Source organism: Onychomys torridus, chromosome 1, assembly GCF_903995425.1.
Source record: "Onychomys torridus chromosome 1, mOncTor1.1, whole genome shotgun sequence".
NCBI classification, from domain to species: Eukaryota; Metazoa; Chordata; class Mammalia; order Rodentia; family Cricetidae; genus Onychomys; species Onychomys torridus.
This window is the reverse complement of record NC_050443.1, coordinates 105,853,738-105,873,552: the sequence shown is the minus strand read 5'-3', so window position 1 is coordinate 105,873,552 and position 19,815 is coordinate 105,853,738. Positions and strand designations below refer to the sequence as shown.

At 49.4% G+C, this 19,815-nt stretch overlaps 1 protein-coding gene across 3 annotated transcripts; it reads right to left on the bottom strand.

Moving 5' to 3' along the window:
* Positions 1 to 426: 426 nt before the first annotated feature.
* Trim72 (tripartite motif containing 72) lies at positions 427 to 19,331 on the bottom strand. 3 transcript variants are annotated; one of them, XM_036180945.1, is made up of 7 exons: positions 19,304 to 19,331; positions 6,721 to 7,131; positions 3,632 to 3,727; positions 3,011 to 3,241; positions 2,575 to 2,597; positions 1,803 to 1,921; positions 427 to 1,050 (listed from the first exon to the last, which is right to left on the bottom strand). In XM_036180945.1, exons 2-7 carry the CDS (start codon positions 7,108 to 7,110, stop codon positions 476 to 478), a joined length of 1,434 nt encoding a protein of 477 aa, XP_036036838.1. In that variant the 5' UTR covers positions 7,111 to 7,131; positions 19,304 to 19,331; the 3' UTR covers positions 427 to 475. The 3 variants fall into 3 exon arrangements, with proteins under 3 accessions (XP_036036838.1, XP_036036857.1, XP_036036847.1); XM_036180964.1 differs by having other exon boundaries at positions 6,721 to 7,117; positions 19,304 to 19,321; XM_036180954.1 differs by lacking the exon at positions 19,304 to 19,331 and adding an exon at positions 7,529 to 7,745.
* Between the last annotated feature and the right edge of the window lie 484 nt (positions 19,332 to 19,815).

Here is a 19,815-nt window from a genome sequence, read left to right as displayed (position 1 = left end):
CTGCAAGGTGGGTTTCAGAACAGCCAGGACTGTTTCACAGAGAAACCCCGTCTCCAAAAACCAAGAGAAAAAAGAAAAGGCAGTTAGATGAACTGAAAACCTGTCGGGTACGGGGAATTCGCAGCTTTGAGGAGGAAGGGGCCTTCAGGAGTGGGTTGTGGGGCTGAGGGAACCATTGTTCCACAGACTTCCCAAGATCCTCCATTAAATCCCACCCTCTCCCCAGCCTCCCTAAACCTCAGCTGGAACTCTTGGCCCAAACTCACTGAGATCTGACTAAGGGCACTTCTTCACAGACCCTGTCCCTCAATCCCTCACCCTCTGTCCCCTGTCCGTCCCAACCGGAACCCTGTGAGACAAACACCCCCTCCCTGTCCACCCCTCAGCCTTCAGTCCTAGAACCCGCCCCACCCACTCCAGGCCTACAAAGGTGACCTACACCCTCCACCGCCTTGAGGACCAGGCCTCCCCGTCCTCAGGCCTGCTCGCTGTCAGGCCCCACGAGCAGCAGCGGCTGAGCGTTCTTGCCCTTGTCGTGCCAGCACACGTCAAAGAAGGGGTACACCGGCCCGGGCAGGCGCTCGTGGAAGGAAAAGAGGGGTGCCAGCGCGTCAGCGTCGCTGGCGTCATAGAAAGCCAGGACGCCGTCGGCGAAGCTTAGGTAGAGGCCGATGCGCCCCGGGCGCCTCTCGGGCATACGCAGTGCCCGCGGCTCCTTGGCCTCCACGTGCGCCTCCAGGATCTTGCCCTCGCGCAGGCCGAGCAGCCACATGCCCTGGGAGGGCACCGCGTGCAGCCGGCCACGGCGGGGGGCGTCGGCCGCCATCACGCCCAGGGCCCAGCGCGGCTTGTCGCCCACCTCCACCTCCCAGTAGTGCTCGCCCTGGGCCAGCAGCTGCTGAGCCACCACGGCCACCGCCTTGTCGAACTGGCGCGCGTCCTCTCCGGCCGGCGGCGCCTTCTGCTCCGAGCACTCCACGCGGCGACCCGAAGGGGACACGACCAGGCTCGGGTGCGCAGAGCTGGGGTCAAACGTCAGTTCCTCCAGCGCTGCCAAACAGACCATGGTCAGGCTGGCTCCGGAGGAGCCTTCCTGCTTAGAGTCCCCTCACCCTCCCTGCATCCTCTCGGGTTTGCTCAGCTGCACCGTGAGGCACGTGGTAGGCAGGACCGGGGAATACCAAATACGGGGTGTTTTCTGAGGCCCACAAAAAACGCCCAAGGTCCAGAACATGAGCCAGGAAGCCCGGTTCTGGGTGTCTTGATGCAGTCTCTGGGTCTTAAAAGTCTACTCTTGAATAAACCAAAGTGCTTTTCATTCCCACCTCAACTAGACCAGAGGCAGTAAAGGCCCAACAGCTCTGTGTGCGTGCGTGTGCGTGTGTGTGTGTCCTATGGGCACCCAGAAATGTTAGCTCCTAGGAGAGGAGGCTGAGCTCTTGGCTCCCAGCTACAGGTTCCCAGAGGCAGTGTCAGATGCCCCAGGGTGGCAGGAACTCTGCAAAACCACAGCCCACAGCCACCAGGAACCGTCAGCTCCATGGTCAGAGAAGGACAATAACTGGCCAAGGACCACACAGCCAGTGGCCCAGACCAGCCACAGCAGCACTCTGGGGTCAGCTGGGCACTCTCTATGGCATTTACCCACTGTAAACTCCAGGCCCTCATAGCTGGGAGGGGAGCAAGGAAGAATCCAAACAGCAAATAGTATCTTCCATGGCTTTCTGAGGTGGGGCTGGGAGGCTGCTCTCTGTGTCTTGGGTCTCCCTCCGACCCCACAGTCATACAAACCCTGTCAGTACCTGGCATCAGAGCCCGGAACATCTTCCTCCACACCTGGAATTTGAAGTCATCTGAGATGACAGGCAGCTGGATATCCAGCCTTGCAGGTGGTGGTGACTCTGACAGGATCTTCTGCAGCCTGGGTACAGTGGGGTAGAGAGGTGATGCTGGGGGTGAGGGCTGGGGCAGGAGGAATTCCTCCAGGGGAAGAGCACACAGGTTATCGGAGAGGGGCTTTAGGATTTCCCCACATCACACCCGTGCCTTAAACTCCTCCACCGAAATTTCTGTTTGGGAATATGGAAGAACTCTGGAAATGCATGAAGATGCCAACTGCACAGCATGAATGTATGTGATACAATTGGATATAAAATGTACTCTCTAAAATGCCAGTAACCCTAGCATCTGAGAGGCTAAGATCGTTCGCTTCAGGCATGCCTACACTGTGAGTGTAAGACCAGCCTGCACTGCAGGGCTACTTCTCCAACTCCTGTCCATTCCTCCCAGATCCAGCTCTAACGTCCGTTCTTCTGGAACGTCTCCTTGGGCTCCCCCTTTCCCTCCCAGCAGTCTTGAGGTGATACCTGTGACCCATCCACATCTGTGGCACCGTGGCACCAGTACATGCGGTCCCCGGGGGTAAGGACCAAGGCTGTTTCATTTCTGTGCTCAACACAAAGTGCACAGAAATGGTTGTGAGCTGAGTGAGGAGACAGGCACATTGTAAGCAGAGGGTGTCCCCTGGAAGACTTGCACAAGGAAGGTCAGCAAAAGAAAGAGACAGGTTCTCACCTGCTGGTCACCAGGCAGTATTTCTGGAGAAAGAGAAAACGAGAATGGAGATAAAGCAGTGAGGAAGGAAGCAGACAACCCAGGACGTGCGGTCAGAAAGATCAGAAAAGCCAAAGCCCAGGACTCAAAGCCGCTCTTGGACGATAACTTTTATGTGAACAGAAAAAGGTGCCCTTCCTTATCCCAGAGACATATATCCACCTGTTAGAAGACTGTCCTAATAGACACACAAGCCTACACTGTTTGACATGAATGGTGCCACTCACTTATGCACTATACAATCTGAACAGCAGTTCAGAGACCCAACTCTGATATGAAGACCCCGCTTATCCCTTCACAGCTATGGGCTACAGGGTCCCCCCATGACAACTGGATGAGGTCTCGGGAACCTGGGCCATGGCCAGGAGGCAGGGAGGGGCGGTCCTTCAGTGCTCACCATTAGGAACTCTGTCTGTGGCTTGTCAGCCACCTCCTCCAGCACCTTCTCCATCTGCCGCAGCTGCTCCAGGTAAGAATTCAGGCTTGACAGCTCCCGCCGCAAGGCAACTCCAGCCTCACCCCGAACCCTTTCTGCTTCACGATCCAAAGAACTTTCTAGGGCAGTCAGGAACACCCGCATCTTCCCCAGCTGCTCCCCGACAGCTCCCCGGAAATGACGCACTGTCTCCTGAGATAGGGGTGAGAAGATTCTTGCCTAGGAATCCTCAGCCACTGTGGGAGCCCATTTACAGGTTCCTCGTGGCTTTACTCAGCAGGTCTGCATAGAGAGGATGATTAGGCCACGGGCCTGAGTGCAGGTGTCTGAGATGGTCTGCACTTGGCTGTGCTGGGGGAGGAGGTCTTTTGCGCCACCCCTTGGCATTTCTATAAATATCCTAGGACAGAGACAGTCAGGGCCCATTGGAATAGGCCCTCTCAAGACTATCCTGTATTTTCTGTTTCTTTCCACACTCTAAATCCTTCTAACTAATATTTCCTGCTGCTCGCACTCAAGAAAACTCTGGGGAATTGTGGGGTTGGTGGTAGCCGCCCCACATGCCACCCTCAGCCCTCTCACCTCCACCTCCACCAACTGATGCTCCAGCAGGGCCACACTTTTCTCCTTCCTCATGCAGGCCTCCTGCAGCTGCAGTTTCTGCTGCGGAAGCTGCGTCTGGGGACAGGATAAAAGAGATGCTGGAATGCCACCCCAGAACATCAGCCCCCTTATCTTGCCATCTGTCCTTTCCCGCTCAATGCCAGCCCCTTCTCCAGCCCTCTGCTTAGTCCCCAATCCACGTGCATGCCTGGCCGTACTTCACCCTAGGGAAGTGGTCTATTCTTAACTCTCCTGGCCTTACTTTCCCAACCTCACCCCCAAGCAGTTAACCCCAGATAGGTCCTTGCAAGGATCACAAGCACAGCATCATCGCCAGACTGGAAAGCGTAGCACGTGGCACACAGCAGCCTTCCAGAAATGAGTGAAGGATGTATGAAAAAAGAAATGAAGCTGGGCGTGACCGTGCATGTCTGTGACTCCAGCACTCGGGAGGCTGAGGCAGGAGGATCACAAACTTGAAGTCAGCCTAAGCTATATAATAACACCCTGTCTCAGAGGAGAAGTAAAGAAGGGAGAGAAGGGGCTGGAGAGATGGCTCAGAGGTTAAGAGCACTAGCTCCTCTTTCAGAGGACCAGGGTTCAATTCCCAGCACCCAGATGGCAGCTCACAACTGTCTGTGACTCCAGTTCCAAGGGATCTGACACCTTCACACCAGTGCACATAAAATAAAGTTAAATACATTATTTAAAAAAAAAAAAGGAAGAAAGAGGAAGGAAATGAGGGAGAGGGGGAGGAAGGGAGGAGGAAGAAGGGAGAGGGGAGGAGGAAGAAGGGAGAGGAGAGGAGGGAGAAGGAGGAGGAGGGAGGAGGGGAGGAGAGGGGGAGGGGAGGGAGAGGGGGAGGAGGGGGAGGAAGGGAGGAGGAAGAAGGGAGAGGGGAGGGGAGGGAAAGAGGGTGGAAGAGGAGGAAGAGTAGGAAGAGGAGGAAGAGTGCATTCTTCCCTTCCTGGGTTTCACCCCTTACTTAAAAATCCAGTCTCGGGCAGCCTGGTACCCTGGCCAGCCTCTGCACACACCTATGAGTTCTGAGAACAGAAAATGTATGTGCATACCGCTATGAATCAACGAACGCGCGCGCGCGCGCACACGCACACACACACACACACACCCGTGGGCTGCTTAGGGAACCCCTGAAATGCAAGTATGGAGAGCTTCTAACGGCTCCTGCCACAGTCACCTCTGCCTTCTTACAACCCTTATGCCCATCGGTTTCCCATAGGAATGCAGAATGTGAACACTCACACCCCCACTTCAACCAAGTGACACACCTCCCCTGGGGAAACTGAAGACAGAGGTGGTGTTTGTTGAGGAATACTCCCTGAGAGGAAGCCACAGGGCTGAACCAAGGACTCCTGGCTGGCTGCCAGATCAGCCTCCACCTCGGATGTCCTCTCTTGAGGCCAGCCTGATTGCTCTAGGTCCTGCGGTCAGAGGCTCAGAGGTCGCAGGGCTGGGCCATGGCAATCAAGCACCACCCGGAAGGTGAGCCTGACAGCGACTGGTTCAAGAAGGCCAAGCTTGAAGCTAGAGGCACTCTATAGGGCTTTCGACACATCCTGGGAGGTGAGGGGAACCTGGGCCGCTGGATACCACCAACCTCACCAGCAGGCCGGTTGCCTTCTACTTCTGCGCCAACTATAGCAACCATACTGCAGAACGCAGGAGCAGGCAGCACGGATTCCAAAAGCACTATGACCCTCCAGTGCCGAGGAAGTTGGTCAACCGCTCTGAGTCTGGTAAGTGGCTTCCTGACCCAAACCCTCTAAGTTGTCAAAACTCCAGGCATCAAGTCCCAGAGCTGTCCTGTTCCCTTCCTCCTTCGGGCTCGTTTCTAGGATCTCCTTCTTCAGACCTTTAAGGCTTAGGGTTAGGCTATTGCAGGTCACTGAGACTGGAGCTCCACATCTGCCCTTTCAAAGTTCCCAGAAGCCTGATACACGTCTACTTCACAGGTTCTAGTCTCTCTTCACAGATAAAATAAGCAAGGTTAGAGTTCTGGGGTCAGCAAAGAGGAAACTGGGCTGGGTGGACCCTAGCAATAGACGCCTGCCCTTTACTAGAAGTCCACAGCAGGTCTGAGCTGGACTGAGCAAGGCAGGAGCCGGAAGGGGCCTGCGAGGCGAGGCCCCGGGAAGTCTGGGAATCACTACCAAAGGAGAGTGAAGACCAGACACTCAGAAAAGAGGCAGCAGCAGACAATAGCAGCATCTCCACCCGCTGAAGGAGGACCGCTCCAGACCCTACCTCCTCCCCCACCTCTGCACCTGCTCGCTTTTCCACAGGCTAACAAATGCTTAATAACAGCTTCCTGGGCCAACCGGGCACATATCTGCTAGTATCTGCATGCGTGTAATTTGTGATATGCATGACTTGTAGGAGCGCGTATACCTGGCATGTGTGTTCGACTATTATCGGATATTTTTTCTAGTGCAACTTCGGGAGAGCAAGACTGTGTAAGGGCTGTATTCTAGCTCCAACTGGAATAACAGCCTGGACTGGAGTCTCGTCCTACCCACCGTGAGCCTTGGCCAGACGTGCCTCGCCCTTCCCACATCCCTCTCAAACTTCAGGCTCACCCAAGTGCACAGTACACAACTGGACAGCCGGGTTCTGGGATGCCTGGCCTCACCTTTAACTTCCTGTCAGCTAGTCTTACTGCATACTCCACCCCGCAAACATGCCAATCTAGCAGGTCCAGCCAGTTCACCCAAGAGCACGTGGGCGGCAGGTGGCAACCCAGTTTCAATCTGCTACGAGGCACATCACAGTTTGGTCAGATCCCTGTCGTGCATTTCTAGGCTGGCTGGAGGACTTCAGCCAGGTCAGCGCTATTCTGCACGCTGCTCCCAGGGGATCCTGCAGGCTTTGCTCTACTGAAGGCTCCTGCGGACTTTTGGCCACCTACCCCGGCCCACCCTCCTTAGCAACCCAGACACCTACCCTCTGAAGTTCCTAATACAAGTCAACGCAGCGGGTTTTCCCGGTGGTCAGACCCCCCTCCCTCCCTCCCCACGCACCCCGACCGGACCCCTGCTGGGTCCCCGCACCTTGAGGCGTGCGTGGGCCTCAGCGGCAGGCAGAAGACGGTGGCCACGGTGTGAACCGAGCGAGGCACACACACCACACACAAGTGTGCGGTCCTGCTCGCAGTAGATACTCAGTGGATCCAGGTGTTCCTCGCAGTGGCCTTGGGGCACTTGGGCCAGACTCTCCACGAGACGCGCCAACTGCAGGTTGGTGCTGAGCGCCTGCGGCCGCGTGGGTGCCTGGCAGCAAGGGCAGGGCACTGTGCCATCGGCCGCAGGCTCGCCTGCCACGCGGCCCAGGCAGGCACGGCAGAAACTGTGGCCACACTCAGCGGTCACTGGCGCATCGAACAGCGTCAGGCACAGTGGGCAGGACAATTCCTGGTGCAGAAGGCCTGGAGCAGCCGACATGGTGAGCCTGGGAAGAGGAGTCTGTCAGAGAGACCCAAAGACAGAATTCCAGCTCGGTTCCACGCTGGGTCTGTGGCCCCACAGCCTATAACTACCTCATAGCCCAGACCGGAAGAGATTTTGGTTATGACCAACGGGTAAAGGCGATTTAGTGTCGTCCCAAAGTGAGTATATATTGCCTTTCTCAGCCCAGATAAAAACAAACGTGACCCAATTGGGCCTTTGTCAGCCCTGGTTTCTAAACACACCCGGCTCCACTCTCACCCGCTCCTTGCTCCTGATTTAGCCCAGGCTTCAGCCTCCGACCTAGGTCTGGACCCCAACTTCTCTAGAATGATCCAGAATCCCCTCCCCATCTGTCCTCCCACAGACCTCTCTAGCATACCCAGCCTTCTTCCCCCATATCTCCAGGACTCACAGATCTGAAGGGAGAACTCAAGCCAAAAAGGATTCGGGGAGGACCGGTCAGGGACAGGCCTAACAGCAGGCTGCTCAGAGCTGTGTCCAGAGACCAGCAAGCGGCAGGCAGCAGGCTCAGTGCAAGGACAGGGACTCAGGGCCAGACGGGCGGATTCAACAGTTGACAAGCACATGCCAAACAGAGGTCAGACCCTCCCAGATAGTTGAGTGGCCCAAGAACTATATTTAGTCATCCCGCCCTCTCCCTCCCACCACTTCTGGAAACTGTTCTAAAAGTGAAGCGTGAGTAGTCAACAGGCAGACATCCAGGCCACCTGTCCCAACCCGTCCATGTCCTCCCTCAGGCCAGGGTAGAACTTAGAGTCGGTGGGGAAACAGGACCCTCTGCACACACAGAAGACAGACGGCTGCCCAGGGCTGCCCCTCTGCACACACACACACACACACAGAAGACTGTCCAGGGCTGCCCCTCTGCACACACACAGAAGACTGCCCAGGGCTGCCCCTCTGCACACACACACAGAAGAAGACTGTCCCAGGGCTGCCCCTCTGCACACACACACAGAAGACTGTCCAGGGCTGCCCTTCTGCACACACACACAGAAGAAGACTGTCCAGGGCTGCCCCTCTGCACACACACAGAAGACTGCCCAGGGCTGCCGGTTCTTCCTATTCTCACCCCTACACTCTCTGGCTTCCTTCCTCCTTGTCTGCAGTTAGTTAACCTATTCATTTCCCAAGCTGACCACTATCAAGCCACACTGACAGTACCACCCTCACCTGTGGGAAGGCAGGACTTCCCCAAGCCCTGAAAGGTTTTCTTCTTCCATGGCTAAGGTGTGAGGGTATCTTCTCCCTATTTTTAGCAAGGGCCCTGGAACAAATGTACCCCCTCCCTAAATGCTTGGATGCTAGGTAATTAATTGAATGAACTAAACCTAGCGTCTACAGCTCAGAGCTGGAGCTTGCCCTGGGAGCAACCAGGCTTTCTTACATGCTTATCTTTCAAATGTCAGTATAAATTTCAATCCGAATAATAATCATGGTCTTCCTTATGGCCTATCATCTCTGTCCTGTCTGGCGCCATTCATTGCTCTGGCCTGTGTGTCTCACCCCTTCCCCCTTGCACCTTAAGGACTTTGCTCTTGCCACCCCTCTGCCAAGAATGTTCTTTCAGGCCAGATATCGCATGGTTCTTGTCCTTGTCTCCTCACATCTCCTCTCAATGTCAACCTTTTAGTGATGCCTTTTCAAGCTCCTGGGTTTTTAATTCCTGATTGTCATTGTGCTGCCCTATAGTAACAAGACAACTATACAATATTCTCACACTATCTTTAAATTTAAAGTAGGGGGGGTGGGCAGATGGTGGTGGCGCATGCCTTTAATCCCAGCACTTGGGAGGCAGAGGCAGGCAGATCTTTGTGAGTTCGAGGCCAGCCTGGTCTCCAAAGCAAGTTCCAGGAAAGGCACAAAGCTACACAGGGAAATCCTGTCTCGAAAAACCAAAAAGAAAAAGCAGGGGGGGGGGGGGGGGCGGTGGCGGCGGTGCACGCCTGTAATCCCAGCACTCGGGAGGCAGGAGCAGGCGGATCTCTGTGAGTTCAAGGCCAGCCTGGTCTACAGAGCTAGTCCAGGACAGGATCCAAAGCTACAGAGAAACCCTGTCTCAAAAAAAAAAAAGTAAAGTACCAGGGGCTAGAGAGATGGCTCAGAGGTTAGGAGTGTAGACTGTTCTTCCAGAGGTCCTGAGCTCAATTCCCAGCAACCACATGGTGGCTCACAACCATCTGTAATGAGATCTGGTGCCCTCTTCTGTACTGCAGGGATATATGCAGGCAGAACACTGTACACATAAATAAATAAATAAATCTTTAAATAAATAAATTTAAAGTACCGGGCTAGGGAGATGGCTCAATGGTTAAGAATCACTGTCTTCTCCTCCAGAGAACCTGGGTTCTATTCCCAGTACCTACATGGTAGTGTTGTGCCTGTGTTGCAAATCCCCCAGAGACCACCAAGGAGCCGGTTTCCAATGCAAGCCCACAAAGGTCTTTTTATTTTCAGGTTTAAACCCAGACCACCACCCTATGCTCTGATGCAGCAGATGGAGGGAAATGTGGCAGCGGCCAGAGGCTCAGGAGTAGGAGAGTTTTTAAAGGAAAAAAAACACAAGCTGAGAATTACATGGCTGGTCATTTTGAGATTGGGTAGAAGAGATATGGGGCAAGGTGATTTTTTGAAACTATTGGTCTAGACTTTCAGCATGAAACCACATTTGGGTTAGATTTTTGGCGTGGAACCACAGCCTGCTGACAAAATGTCTGCAGGAACATCTGGATCTTGTTAAAACTTTTCTGCCCTATTTCTTAATTGGTTGCTTTTAGGATGTTTGTTCGAGTTGTCATGGTACATTCCTGAGGCTCTTCCTGGAACTGAGTACAGACCCTGGTCACCAGGTGGTCTAAGATGGGGGCCATCCCTAAGATGGTGTCTGTAAAGTCAAATCTAGGCCTTCACATTGCCTTCACAATAGCTCACCACCATCTATAGTTAGGGTCCACAGATTACCCCACAAAAGACCACCACTCACGTATGTAAAAGCAAGAGCATTAATTTCTCAAAAGATGAATTCCTGCATGGGCAAGTCAGCCACACAACAAAATGGTGATGACCCCCAGAGAAGCTCACAGGCTCCTTTTCTAGATAGCTAGGGGGAATTAGGTCATCCTAAACATGATTGGCAGCAGCAGCAGTCACACTAACATGTTTCTGATTGGCTGGGGCTGTAAGTGCTGAATCAAGCCTGGTATACAATATCTCCCTCACCTGCTTTACCAAAGACCGAAACTGAAACCTAAACAGAAACTGAACTCAGGCATGGTAGAGGCTGGGGCCAGGAGAAGTCCCCCATGGCCTCTCACTGTAACTCCAGTTCCTGGCAGCCTGTCACCCTTCTGATCTCTGTGGCACCAGGCACACAAGTGGTACATAAACATACAGGCAGGCAAAACACCCATACAAATAAAAAATAAATTTTAAACCATTTTTTTAAAATCAATTAATGGATTGGGGATTTAGCTCAGTGGTAGAACACTTGCCTAGCAAGCGCAAGGCCCTGGGTTCAATCCTCATCTCCAAAAAAAAAAAAAAATCAATTAAAGCAAGAAGCTGGAGATGGAGGCTAGAGAGATGGCTCAGAGGTTAAGAGCACTGGCTGTTCTTCCTGAGGACCTGAGTTCAATTCCCAGTAACCACATGGTGGCTCACAACCATCTGTAATGAGATCTGGTGCCCTCTTCTGGCATGCAGGGATACATGCAGACAGAACACTGTATACATAATAAATAAATCATAAAAAAAAAAAAAAAAAAGAGGCTAGTGTGGGGTGACTCATGTCTGAGAAGCTGAGACAAGAGGATCGAGATATTGTGGAATACTAGTTTAAGATGTGTTACATTGGTTTATGCTGTGGAACATTTGTTCAATGATGCAACAATGTGTTGTATTCTTTTATGTTGCATTTGTTAACTCTGTAAAGCTGTGCTACTTTACCTATCTAAAACACCTGATTGATCTAATAAAGAGCTGAACAGCCAATAGCCAGGCAGGAGATGGATAGATGGGGCTGTCAGGCAGAGAGAATAAATAGAGGGAGAAATCTAGGTCAAGAGAAGTGTGAGGATTGAGAAAAGGGGAAGGAAAGGAGGATGCCAGGGGCCAGCCACCCAGCCACCCAGCCATACAGCCACACAGCCAGCCATGGAGTAAGAAGGAAAGAAAGACTTATAGAATGAAGAAAGGTAAAAAGACCAGAGGCAAAACATAGTTAAATAGAAACAGGATAATTTAAGTTAGAAAAGCTGGCTAGAAACAAGCCACGCTACGGCCAGGCATTCATAAGTAAGAATAAGTCTCTGTGTATTTATTTGGGAGCTGGGTGGTGGGCCCCTAAAGAGTTTAAAAAAAAACCCTAAATTATGGTGTCCCACGTTGGGCACCAAATATTGGTTTGCATTCAACACAGTGGCTGCACCTTGAGTAACTGCTGGCCCAACCGGCAATTGCAACTCCACAGCGGCTCTATCACGGCTGCTAAAGGAAACTTTATCTAGATCTCTATCCTCCTACAGAACTCAGGATTCAAAGGCTGAAGTGAAATCCTGCTCACTCCGAGAGGCTGAACAGCAAGTAGCTGACCTTCTCTCCTTGTTCACGTCTCCTGAGAACAGGCCATCCTTCTGCTCAGCCCCCACTAAAGAACTCTGGCTACACTTAGTTCCTTCAACAACTTCCTGTCAGCTAGTTGCTGGCTCAACCTCCTGACCCAGGTTAATTTTGTTTAATCAAACAAATGTAACGCCATCTTTATGTCATTAACAAAGGCAGCAGAAACAAATGTAACATACCTTTGCACATTTAAAATAGTATTCCACAACATCAAGATATATTAAAGATTATACATATTAAATATATATGTTTAATATATATTAAAGAGAGCCAAGCAGCTGTGGCACATGCCTTTAATCCGAGCACTCAGAAGGCAGAGGCCAGAGCTACACAGAAAAACCCTGTCTCAAAAACAAAAAACAAAAAACAAAAATTATATATATTGCAAAATAGCCAGCTCTGGGTTGGGGATTTAGCTCAGTGGTAGAGCGCTTGCCTAGCAAGCGCAAGGCCCTGGCTTCGATCCTCAGCTCAAAAAAAATAGCCAGCTCTGGTGATCATCTGTAATCCCACACTCAGGAAGGAAAGACAGAAAGACTATAAGCTCCAGGACATCAGGACTACAGCAGAAGCCTGTGTATAAATAAGCTCATGAAGTAAAGCAAGATTACTTGAGGTTTTTATTTCGTTTTTACTTTTCAGTTTGGGTTTCTTTTTGTTGTGTTTTGTTTAGCTGTTCAAGAAAATCATGCAGCCCACGCTGGCCTCAAACTCCCTATATACCAGATCCTCCTGCCTCCACTACCTAAGTGCTAGGATCACATATATGCACTGCCTTGCCCAGACTTAAAGCAAGTATGTTCCTCTAATGGATACACAGAAAACCTCCCATTCACAAGACATGCAATGGCCCTCTGCTGGAGAGATGGCTCAGAGGTTAAGAGCACTTGTTGCTCTCACAGTGGAGCCAAGTTTGGTGCCCAGCAATACACGGTGACTCCCAATCACCCATAACTTCAATTTCAGGGGATCCAACACACTTTTCTGACCTCCGAAGGCAGGCATACACGTGGGACACACACATGTATGCAGGAAAGACATCCATATATATAAACTAGAATAAATAAGTCTAAAAATGTGTGTCCTCAGTTCCAGCATGACACACACAAAAAGAACAACAGTCTTGCCCAAAAAGGCCACAACATGGGGCTAGAGAGATGGCTTAACAGCTAGAGCATTTGCTCTTCAAGAGGGCCCAAGCTCAATTCCTAGCCCCCACGTCCAGTGGCTCACAATTGCCTATAACTCCAGGGGAATCTGATGCTCTCTTCTAGCTTCGATGGGCACCTGTATGCATATGCACAAAGAGACAGAGAAATAAAATAAATAAAAGCTTTTGATGAAGTAAGGCAGTACACCCAACACGCTCCCTTTCTGCCATATAAACTGCCCCGTTTGTGCACAAAGAACTTTGTCATCTAGAACATCATGAACATTTCCAAAGTGAGGGTCTCCAATGCACATGTGCTTCCCAAGCTTCAGGCACAGCTGCATTACTGTGTGAGTTATGCCATCTACTGCAAGGTATTCAGAAATCAATCTTGTGAAGCCCCATGACCCCTACCACAACCTATGTAAAGAACTGATTGGTGGCTGGGTGGTGGTGGTGCACTCCTTTAATCCCAGCACTCGGGAGGCAGAGCCAAGTGGATCTCTGTGAGTTCGAGGCCAGCCTGGGCTACAGAGTGAGTTCCAGGAAAGGCTCAAAGATACACAGAGAAACCCTGTCTTGAAGGAAAAAAAAAAACTGATTGGCAGGAGAGGACACAAATAGAGTGGAAACTATAAAAATATTCAAGCCAAGGAAGAAATCTCATTCATATTTTTATATATGTGTCCACATATAATCAATCGTGTGATAAATGAAGGAACCTAGTTTCCCATAAGTCATGTATTTTCAATTTATCAGAAGTATCTGATATATGTATGTATGTATATATATATACATATATATACATATATATATATAATTTTAAACTTTTTTAGATTTAGATTCTATGTATGAGTGTTTTGCCTACATGTATGTAAGTGTCCCATGTGCATGCCTGGCACCCACAGAGGTCAGGAGCCATCAGATCCCCTGGAACAAAAGTTACAGATGGCAGCTAAGGCTAGCTTGGAACGTGTGATTCTTCTGTCTCCACATTGCACGTCCTGGGATTATGACCATGACTGATGTCTGTTTTGAGACTGACTGAACTCATTATCCTGCCTCAGTCCCCTGCCAATAGCTCTGACTACAGATGAGCCACAGCTGACAGCCCCACGTCTCCTCAAACCTCCTTCTCTGATTCCTTTTTCTACATAACAGTTATCACCATTTAAGATGTAATACATTTGGCGTGTTGGTTTATTGTCTTCTGCTAGAATGTAAGTTTTGTTCCATACTTGTCTCTGGCTTGTATGGCACACTATCATGATCAACTACTATTCCAAAACTGAAATAAAACAGAAACTAACTCTTCTTCATTTGGCCTCTCAGATTCAACCAGTTTTGCTCAGAGTTGAGTTAGTTTACTCATTCCTCGCTCAACGGCTATCTCACTCAGTCAAGAGTTTCTATTTTAAACTCTCAGTTTCCTCTTTGAAGGCGCTTTGCCTTCTCCTGCTTCGGTCTTTGAATGCTGGTATTTCAGGCGTGCTGTAATCGTATCTGTGTTTGAAGCTAGCGTCCTTTCCCAGGGAACTGAAAAGTCCAGGGAAGGTTTATTTCGCCTGTTCTCATTATCTCTAAGCTTTCAACTACCTTGCTGATATTTTGGACCGATCAGATTTGGCCTGACGTTTGTAACAGGAAGGGTGTGGGGCAAATGTATATTTGGAGCTGGCCATCAAAGCCACAAGCAGTTTCATTTAGGTTCAAAACCTAACATCCCAAACTCTTATCTCATCTACAATTGCCATCACTGTCAATTTGAAGCTAAAGATTCTAGATTTGATTCATCCATGGAAGTGTGTATCCAGGGCCAGAAGGTGACAGAGATGGGCTAGGTCTGTCTTTTGACCAAAGAAAGAGACACTGATTTTCATAAGCAGATTACAGAACAAGATAGATCAAGAAGCCATGTCTAAGGGAGGAGAAGGGAACCAGTGTTGCTGCTCCTGAAACTAAACTTTGACAAAGTCCCTGGGCTCAAAGACAAGCTCCAATTTGTAGCAAGGCAAAGTCTCCCAACAGCTAGAGTGAAAAACGCAATGAACGAGCCGTGAGCAATGGCGTACACCTGTGACCCGAGCGCTCAGGAAGCTGAGGCAGGAAGATAGCCACAAGTCTACTCTGGTCTAGAAAGGGAGGTATCATCTGGGAGTGGTGGCACACACCTTTTTGGGGGGGGGGGGTTGTTGTTGTTGTTGTTAGTTGGTTGGGGTTTTTTTTCAAGACAAGGTTTCTTTTTTTTTTCTTTTTTTTTTTTTGGCTTTAGTTTTTGAGATTGGGTTTCTTGGTGTACTCTCTGTAGCCCTGGCTGTCCTGGAACTTGCTCTGTAGACCAGGGTGGCCTCAAACTCAGAGAGACCCACCTAGGATCAAAGTTGTGTGCCATCAGAGGCAGACAGATCTCTGAATTTGAAGCCAGTTTAGTCTACATGAGTCCCAGGACATCCAGAGCTATGTATACAGGGAGACACTGCCACAAACAAACAATGAATGAATTTGGGACACTATCTCAGAAACAAACAAACAAAAAAGTGCATGACCGGTGAGCATTTCTTAGGAGTGAAGATGTCAAAGAGAAGCAGAGCCCCTCCCCCCCAGCAGGCTGCTACCGATGCACACCTGTCCTAACACTGACATCACACTGAGTGCCCTGGGAAAATCACCTGTGTCGATGGGCTTCAGCATCTTGAGCCACAACAGCAGGATATGACCAAGGTCCTGGGCATATCATGATTAAAGAGAACAAATAAACAGGGACCCCATCCAAGACCTTAGGAAGCGCTCCATGCCATTATGAAATTCAAATCCTGACTCCACCATCACATATGTCCTTGCACAAGTCAGTTAACCTGGTTTTCTTGTCAATTTAAAGTGAGGATTACATGTTACAATAAGTATTATTAGGTCATTATGAAGATTCAACAAATTAGTTCTTTGGTCCTTTGCTCTTAGAGACAGGCTCTCATATTTGTTGGTTTCTCTGAGACAGATCTACAAAGATCCAGGCAGGCCTCTATATGTAGACCTAGCTGGCCTCAAACTCAATAATTTCTATCTGCCCACTGATGATTACAGGTATGAGCCACCACACCCAGCAAACACACAGAAAATGTTCAACAAATGTTAGATATTGATATTATTACATGTTGTAGAATAGAATATTTGTTTAACTATGTAAAGATGTGTTGCATTTGTTTGTGTTGCAGAATAATTGTCTAACTATGTAAAGGTGTATTACATTTGTTTATGCTGCATTTGTTTAACTATGTAAAGATGTGTTGCTGTTTCACTTTGCCTGCCTAAGGTACCTGATTGGTCTAATAAAAAGCTGAATGGCCAATAACTAGGCAGAGGTAAGGCTGGTGGGCAGAGAGAAAAGGGGAGCTGGCCAGCCAACTGGGGCCCAGACAGTTGGGGACCAGACAGCCAGACACAGAGGAAGCAGGAAAGCAGGATGGACAGTATTGTAGCTGAGGTAAATGAGCCTCAGGGCAACACATAGATTAATAGAAATGGGTTAATTTAAGTTAAAAAAAAAACTAGCTAGAAACAAGCCTAAGCTAAGGCTGAGCATTCATAATAATAAGTCTCTATGTCATGATTTGGGGGCTGTCAGTCCAGGAAAACCTCCTACAATTACAGTTATTACCACTAATTTTTCCAGTGAACTCTTCCTGCAACCTTGTGAAATCAGTAACATCCTAGCCCACAGATTGGAAAACTAAGGCTCAGAGGCTCTATGTATCAGCTCTATTTCAAGTACTTCAAAATTCTTAATTTAAGTTCTTCTTGTAATTGCACTGTCCCTGCCTGTGGCTCAGGGAAACAAGGAGGCACATAGGAGGTTGAGTAACTTGCCCAGTGTTCTGGAACTATTGGAAATATGTGTTCTTGCCAAGCATGGTGGTGTATTCCTTTAATCCCAGCACTTTGGGAAGCAAAGGCAAGATGATTTATGTGAGACCAGCCTGGTCTACATAGCAATATCCAGGCTAGTTGGGGCTACATAGACTTTGTCTCGAAAAAGAAAGACAGAGAGAGAGAGAGAGAGAGAGAGAGAGAGAGAGAGAGAGAGGAAATGGGAAAGGAGGAAAGGGAAAGGAAAGCCAGGCATGGTGGCTCAGGCCTTTAATCCCAGCGTGTTGGAGGTAGGTGGATCTCTGTGAGTTTGAGGCCAGCCTGGTCTATAGAGCGAGTTTCAGTATAACTGGGGCTACACAGAGAAACTCAGTCTCAAAAAAAAAGAAAAAGAAAAATAGTCTTTCTGACCCCAGAAGTTAACAAATATGGTTCCAACAACCAGTTATTTTAGGAGTTAGGGGATCATACACCAGGAGGCATCTCACCTTACCCACCACTCTGGCTCTGGTCCAGGGAGGCAAGGGAAAGCCTAAGCTGACTAGAGGTCCTCTGGTCAAAGCTCAGCTCTCTAGGTGAGTACCTCATCTAGAAAGATGTGAGGAGCACTTCAGAAGAGAAGGGGGCATGTGACTTCCCAAGATCTCGAAAACCTATATATTTACCTCCTGGGTACAAGCTACCTGGCAGTCTCCAGGAACCAGCAGGCCTTGTCTCTGCCTCCCTAGGGGACAATGGTCAAGACACTGCCTTTCTCAGAGCACCGACTGGAAGGATCCAGACTGAGACGGGAAGTCACTTCCTTGATTCCGAGAGACAGAGGGCCTGGGAGTTAAACCTGTCTGGGACTGACACCCATCTGCTCCTGCTTTCCGATGTTCCATATCTTCTGAATATGCTTTGTAAGCTCGAGAGTACGTAGAGCACTCTGCAAACACGGGGAAGTTAATTTCACCATTTAATTAACTTCCCTGTAGCACTCACCTTCCTACTGGCATTTCCAGAGGCACTTTGGAGGTATTTACTTCCTTTGCACATAATCACTCCAAGAAAAAGGCTAATTTCTGGAGCAGAAAAGTGAAACCTGGGGGTGTTGGGTGGAATCTGGGGCCACAGGTGACATGTGGATGGGGTTCCCATCTATGTTTCAACATTGACTAGCAGTGTTGTTCCCAGGGTGACTTCTGAAATTGTTTCCCACTGCATGTTGGGAAAAAATACAGAATGCCTTTTGAGGTTACTGGGGAAATTAAAGTAGACAGTGTGTGCTAAGGGCTTACCACATGCCTAGAAAAATAGTGAGATTCAAAAATGGAAGCTAATAATAAAACAGTCATCTAAGGGGGCTGTAACTTCAGTAGAACCTTAATACATCTTTTTCAAATAAAATAGGCTCCTCCACAATTCAGAGTTCAGAATCTGCAGTGTGCTAATAGCACCCATCCATTAAGGTGTCACTTGTCCCTATTGGGGTTCACCATCAGGGTGACACTTCCAGTTCTGCAACATCGAGGGTGGCATTTCCCCAGTCCATGTCTCTTGCTTCCCTGTGGCATCTTATCAAAGTGCTACCACTTCCTGAGATGCACGTCAGGTGGACATCCCAGCCGGGCATCTCTGAGTTGTAAGTAACTGCTCAGATGTCATCTGGCCCAACTTGATCCCCTCTCACTGTCACGAGGAGGAAAGTCAGTGTGCGGGTCCCAAATACCTCAGAGCATCACACACGCAATTACTCCCTACTGGCATTCTCTGCAGCCAGCCCCCAAGTTTCAGTTAAAAGCAAATGTCACCCCATCCAAACAAAGGCTCAATATGGGTAGCCAGAAGACATACAGGAGTGTGTGATGGTACACAGCTGGAATCCCAGCACTTGAGGTCAGGGTAGAAGGATCAGGAGTTCAAGGTCATCTTCAACTACAAAGCAAATTTGAGACCGTATCTTATAAAACCAAAATAAATAAATAATGTGATTTACCACACAAGACTGAAACTTTAGTTCAATCTCTGGGACCCGGGGTGGAAGGAGAGAACTAACTCCCAAACGCTGTTCTCTGACCTCTATACACATCGATCACAAGGACAACCACACACACCCATGCACAATAATAAATAAAATTTAAACTGGGCAGTGGTGGCACACACCTTTGATCCCAGCACTCAGGAAGCAGAGTCAGGCAGATCTCTGTGAGTTCAAGGCTAGCCTGGTCTACAGAGAGTTCCAGAATAGCCAGGATTGTTACACAGAAAAACCCTGTCTCAGAAAAAAAAAAAAAGAAGGGTGGGATGGGAATAGAGATTATACAGACAAACACACGATGCCCTAGGTTCAACTACAGCTTTAAAAAGAAGACAGAAGCTAGGCTAGTGACTAAGCAAAGTGCCCTTGACCGTTCCTCCTGACTTCCTTTGTTTAAATGGGGCTACTCTTCCCCCCCAAAGAAACTGTTGAAAAGCGTAGAAGTGACACCTATGGAGGACCACCCTTCTACTTAGAAAAGGTAACTTTCCAAAACTGAGTTGTTTCTTTACCTCTATGTAGGCTTTGGCCTACATGTATGTCGGTGTGAAGGTGTCAGATCCTCTGGAACTGGAGTTACAGTTGTGAGTTGCCATGGGTTGCTGGGAATTGAACCTGGGTCCTCTGGAAGAGCCACCAGTATTCTTAACTGCTGAGCCATCTCTCCAGCCTGAAAAGGTGACTTCTCGTGTCAAAGGACGGGCTCAGCAAACGGAACAGAAGAGAAGAGAACCCAAGCAGAGTTAGTGCTGAATTGTATTCCAAACGCCAGCAAGGCAGAATGCCTTATGTTAACATGGGCTCTCCAGGGTCAAGCCAAGGAGCTTGGGCTTGATTCTGGGGGGTCTGGGGAGTCACAGGAGTGGGGGATGGACAGGCTCCTTTGTGTAGGTTAGGGAGCTGAAGATTCTGGAGGAATAAGGATCAATGAGGAGCCATGATAAGCCACACGCACCAGGGACACTAGCTGTCTCACCACAGCTGCTGCTGGAATATCATGCCACAGGATGGACACTCTCTGTCA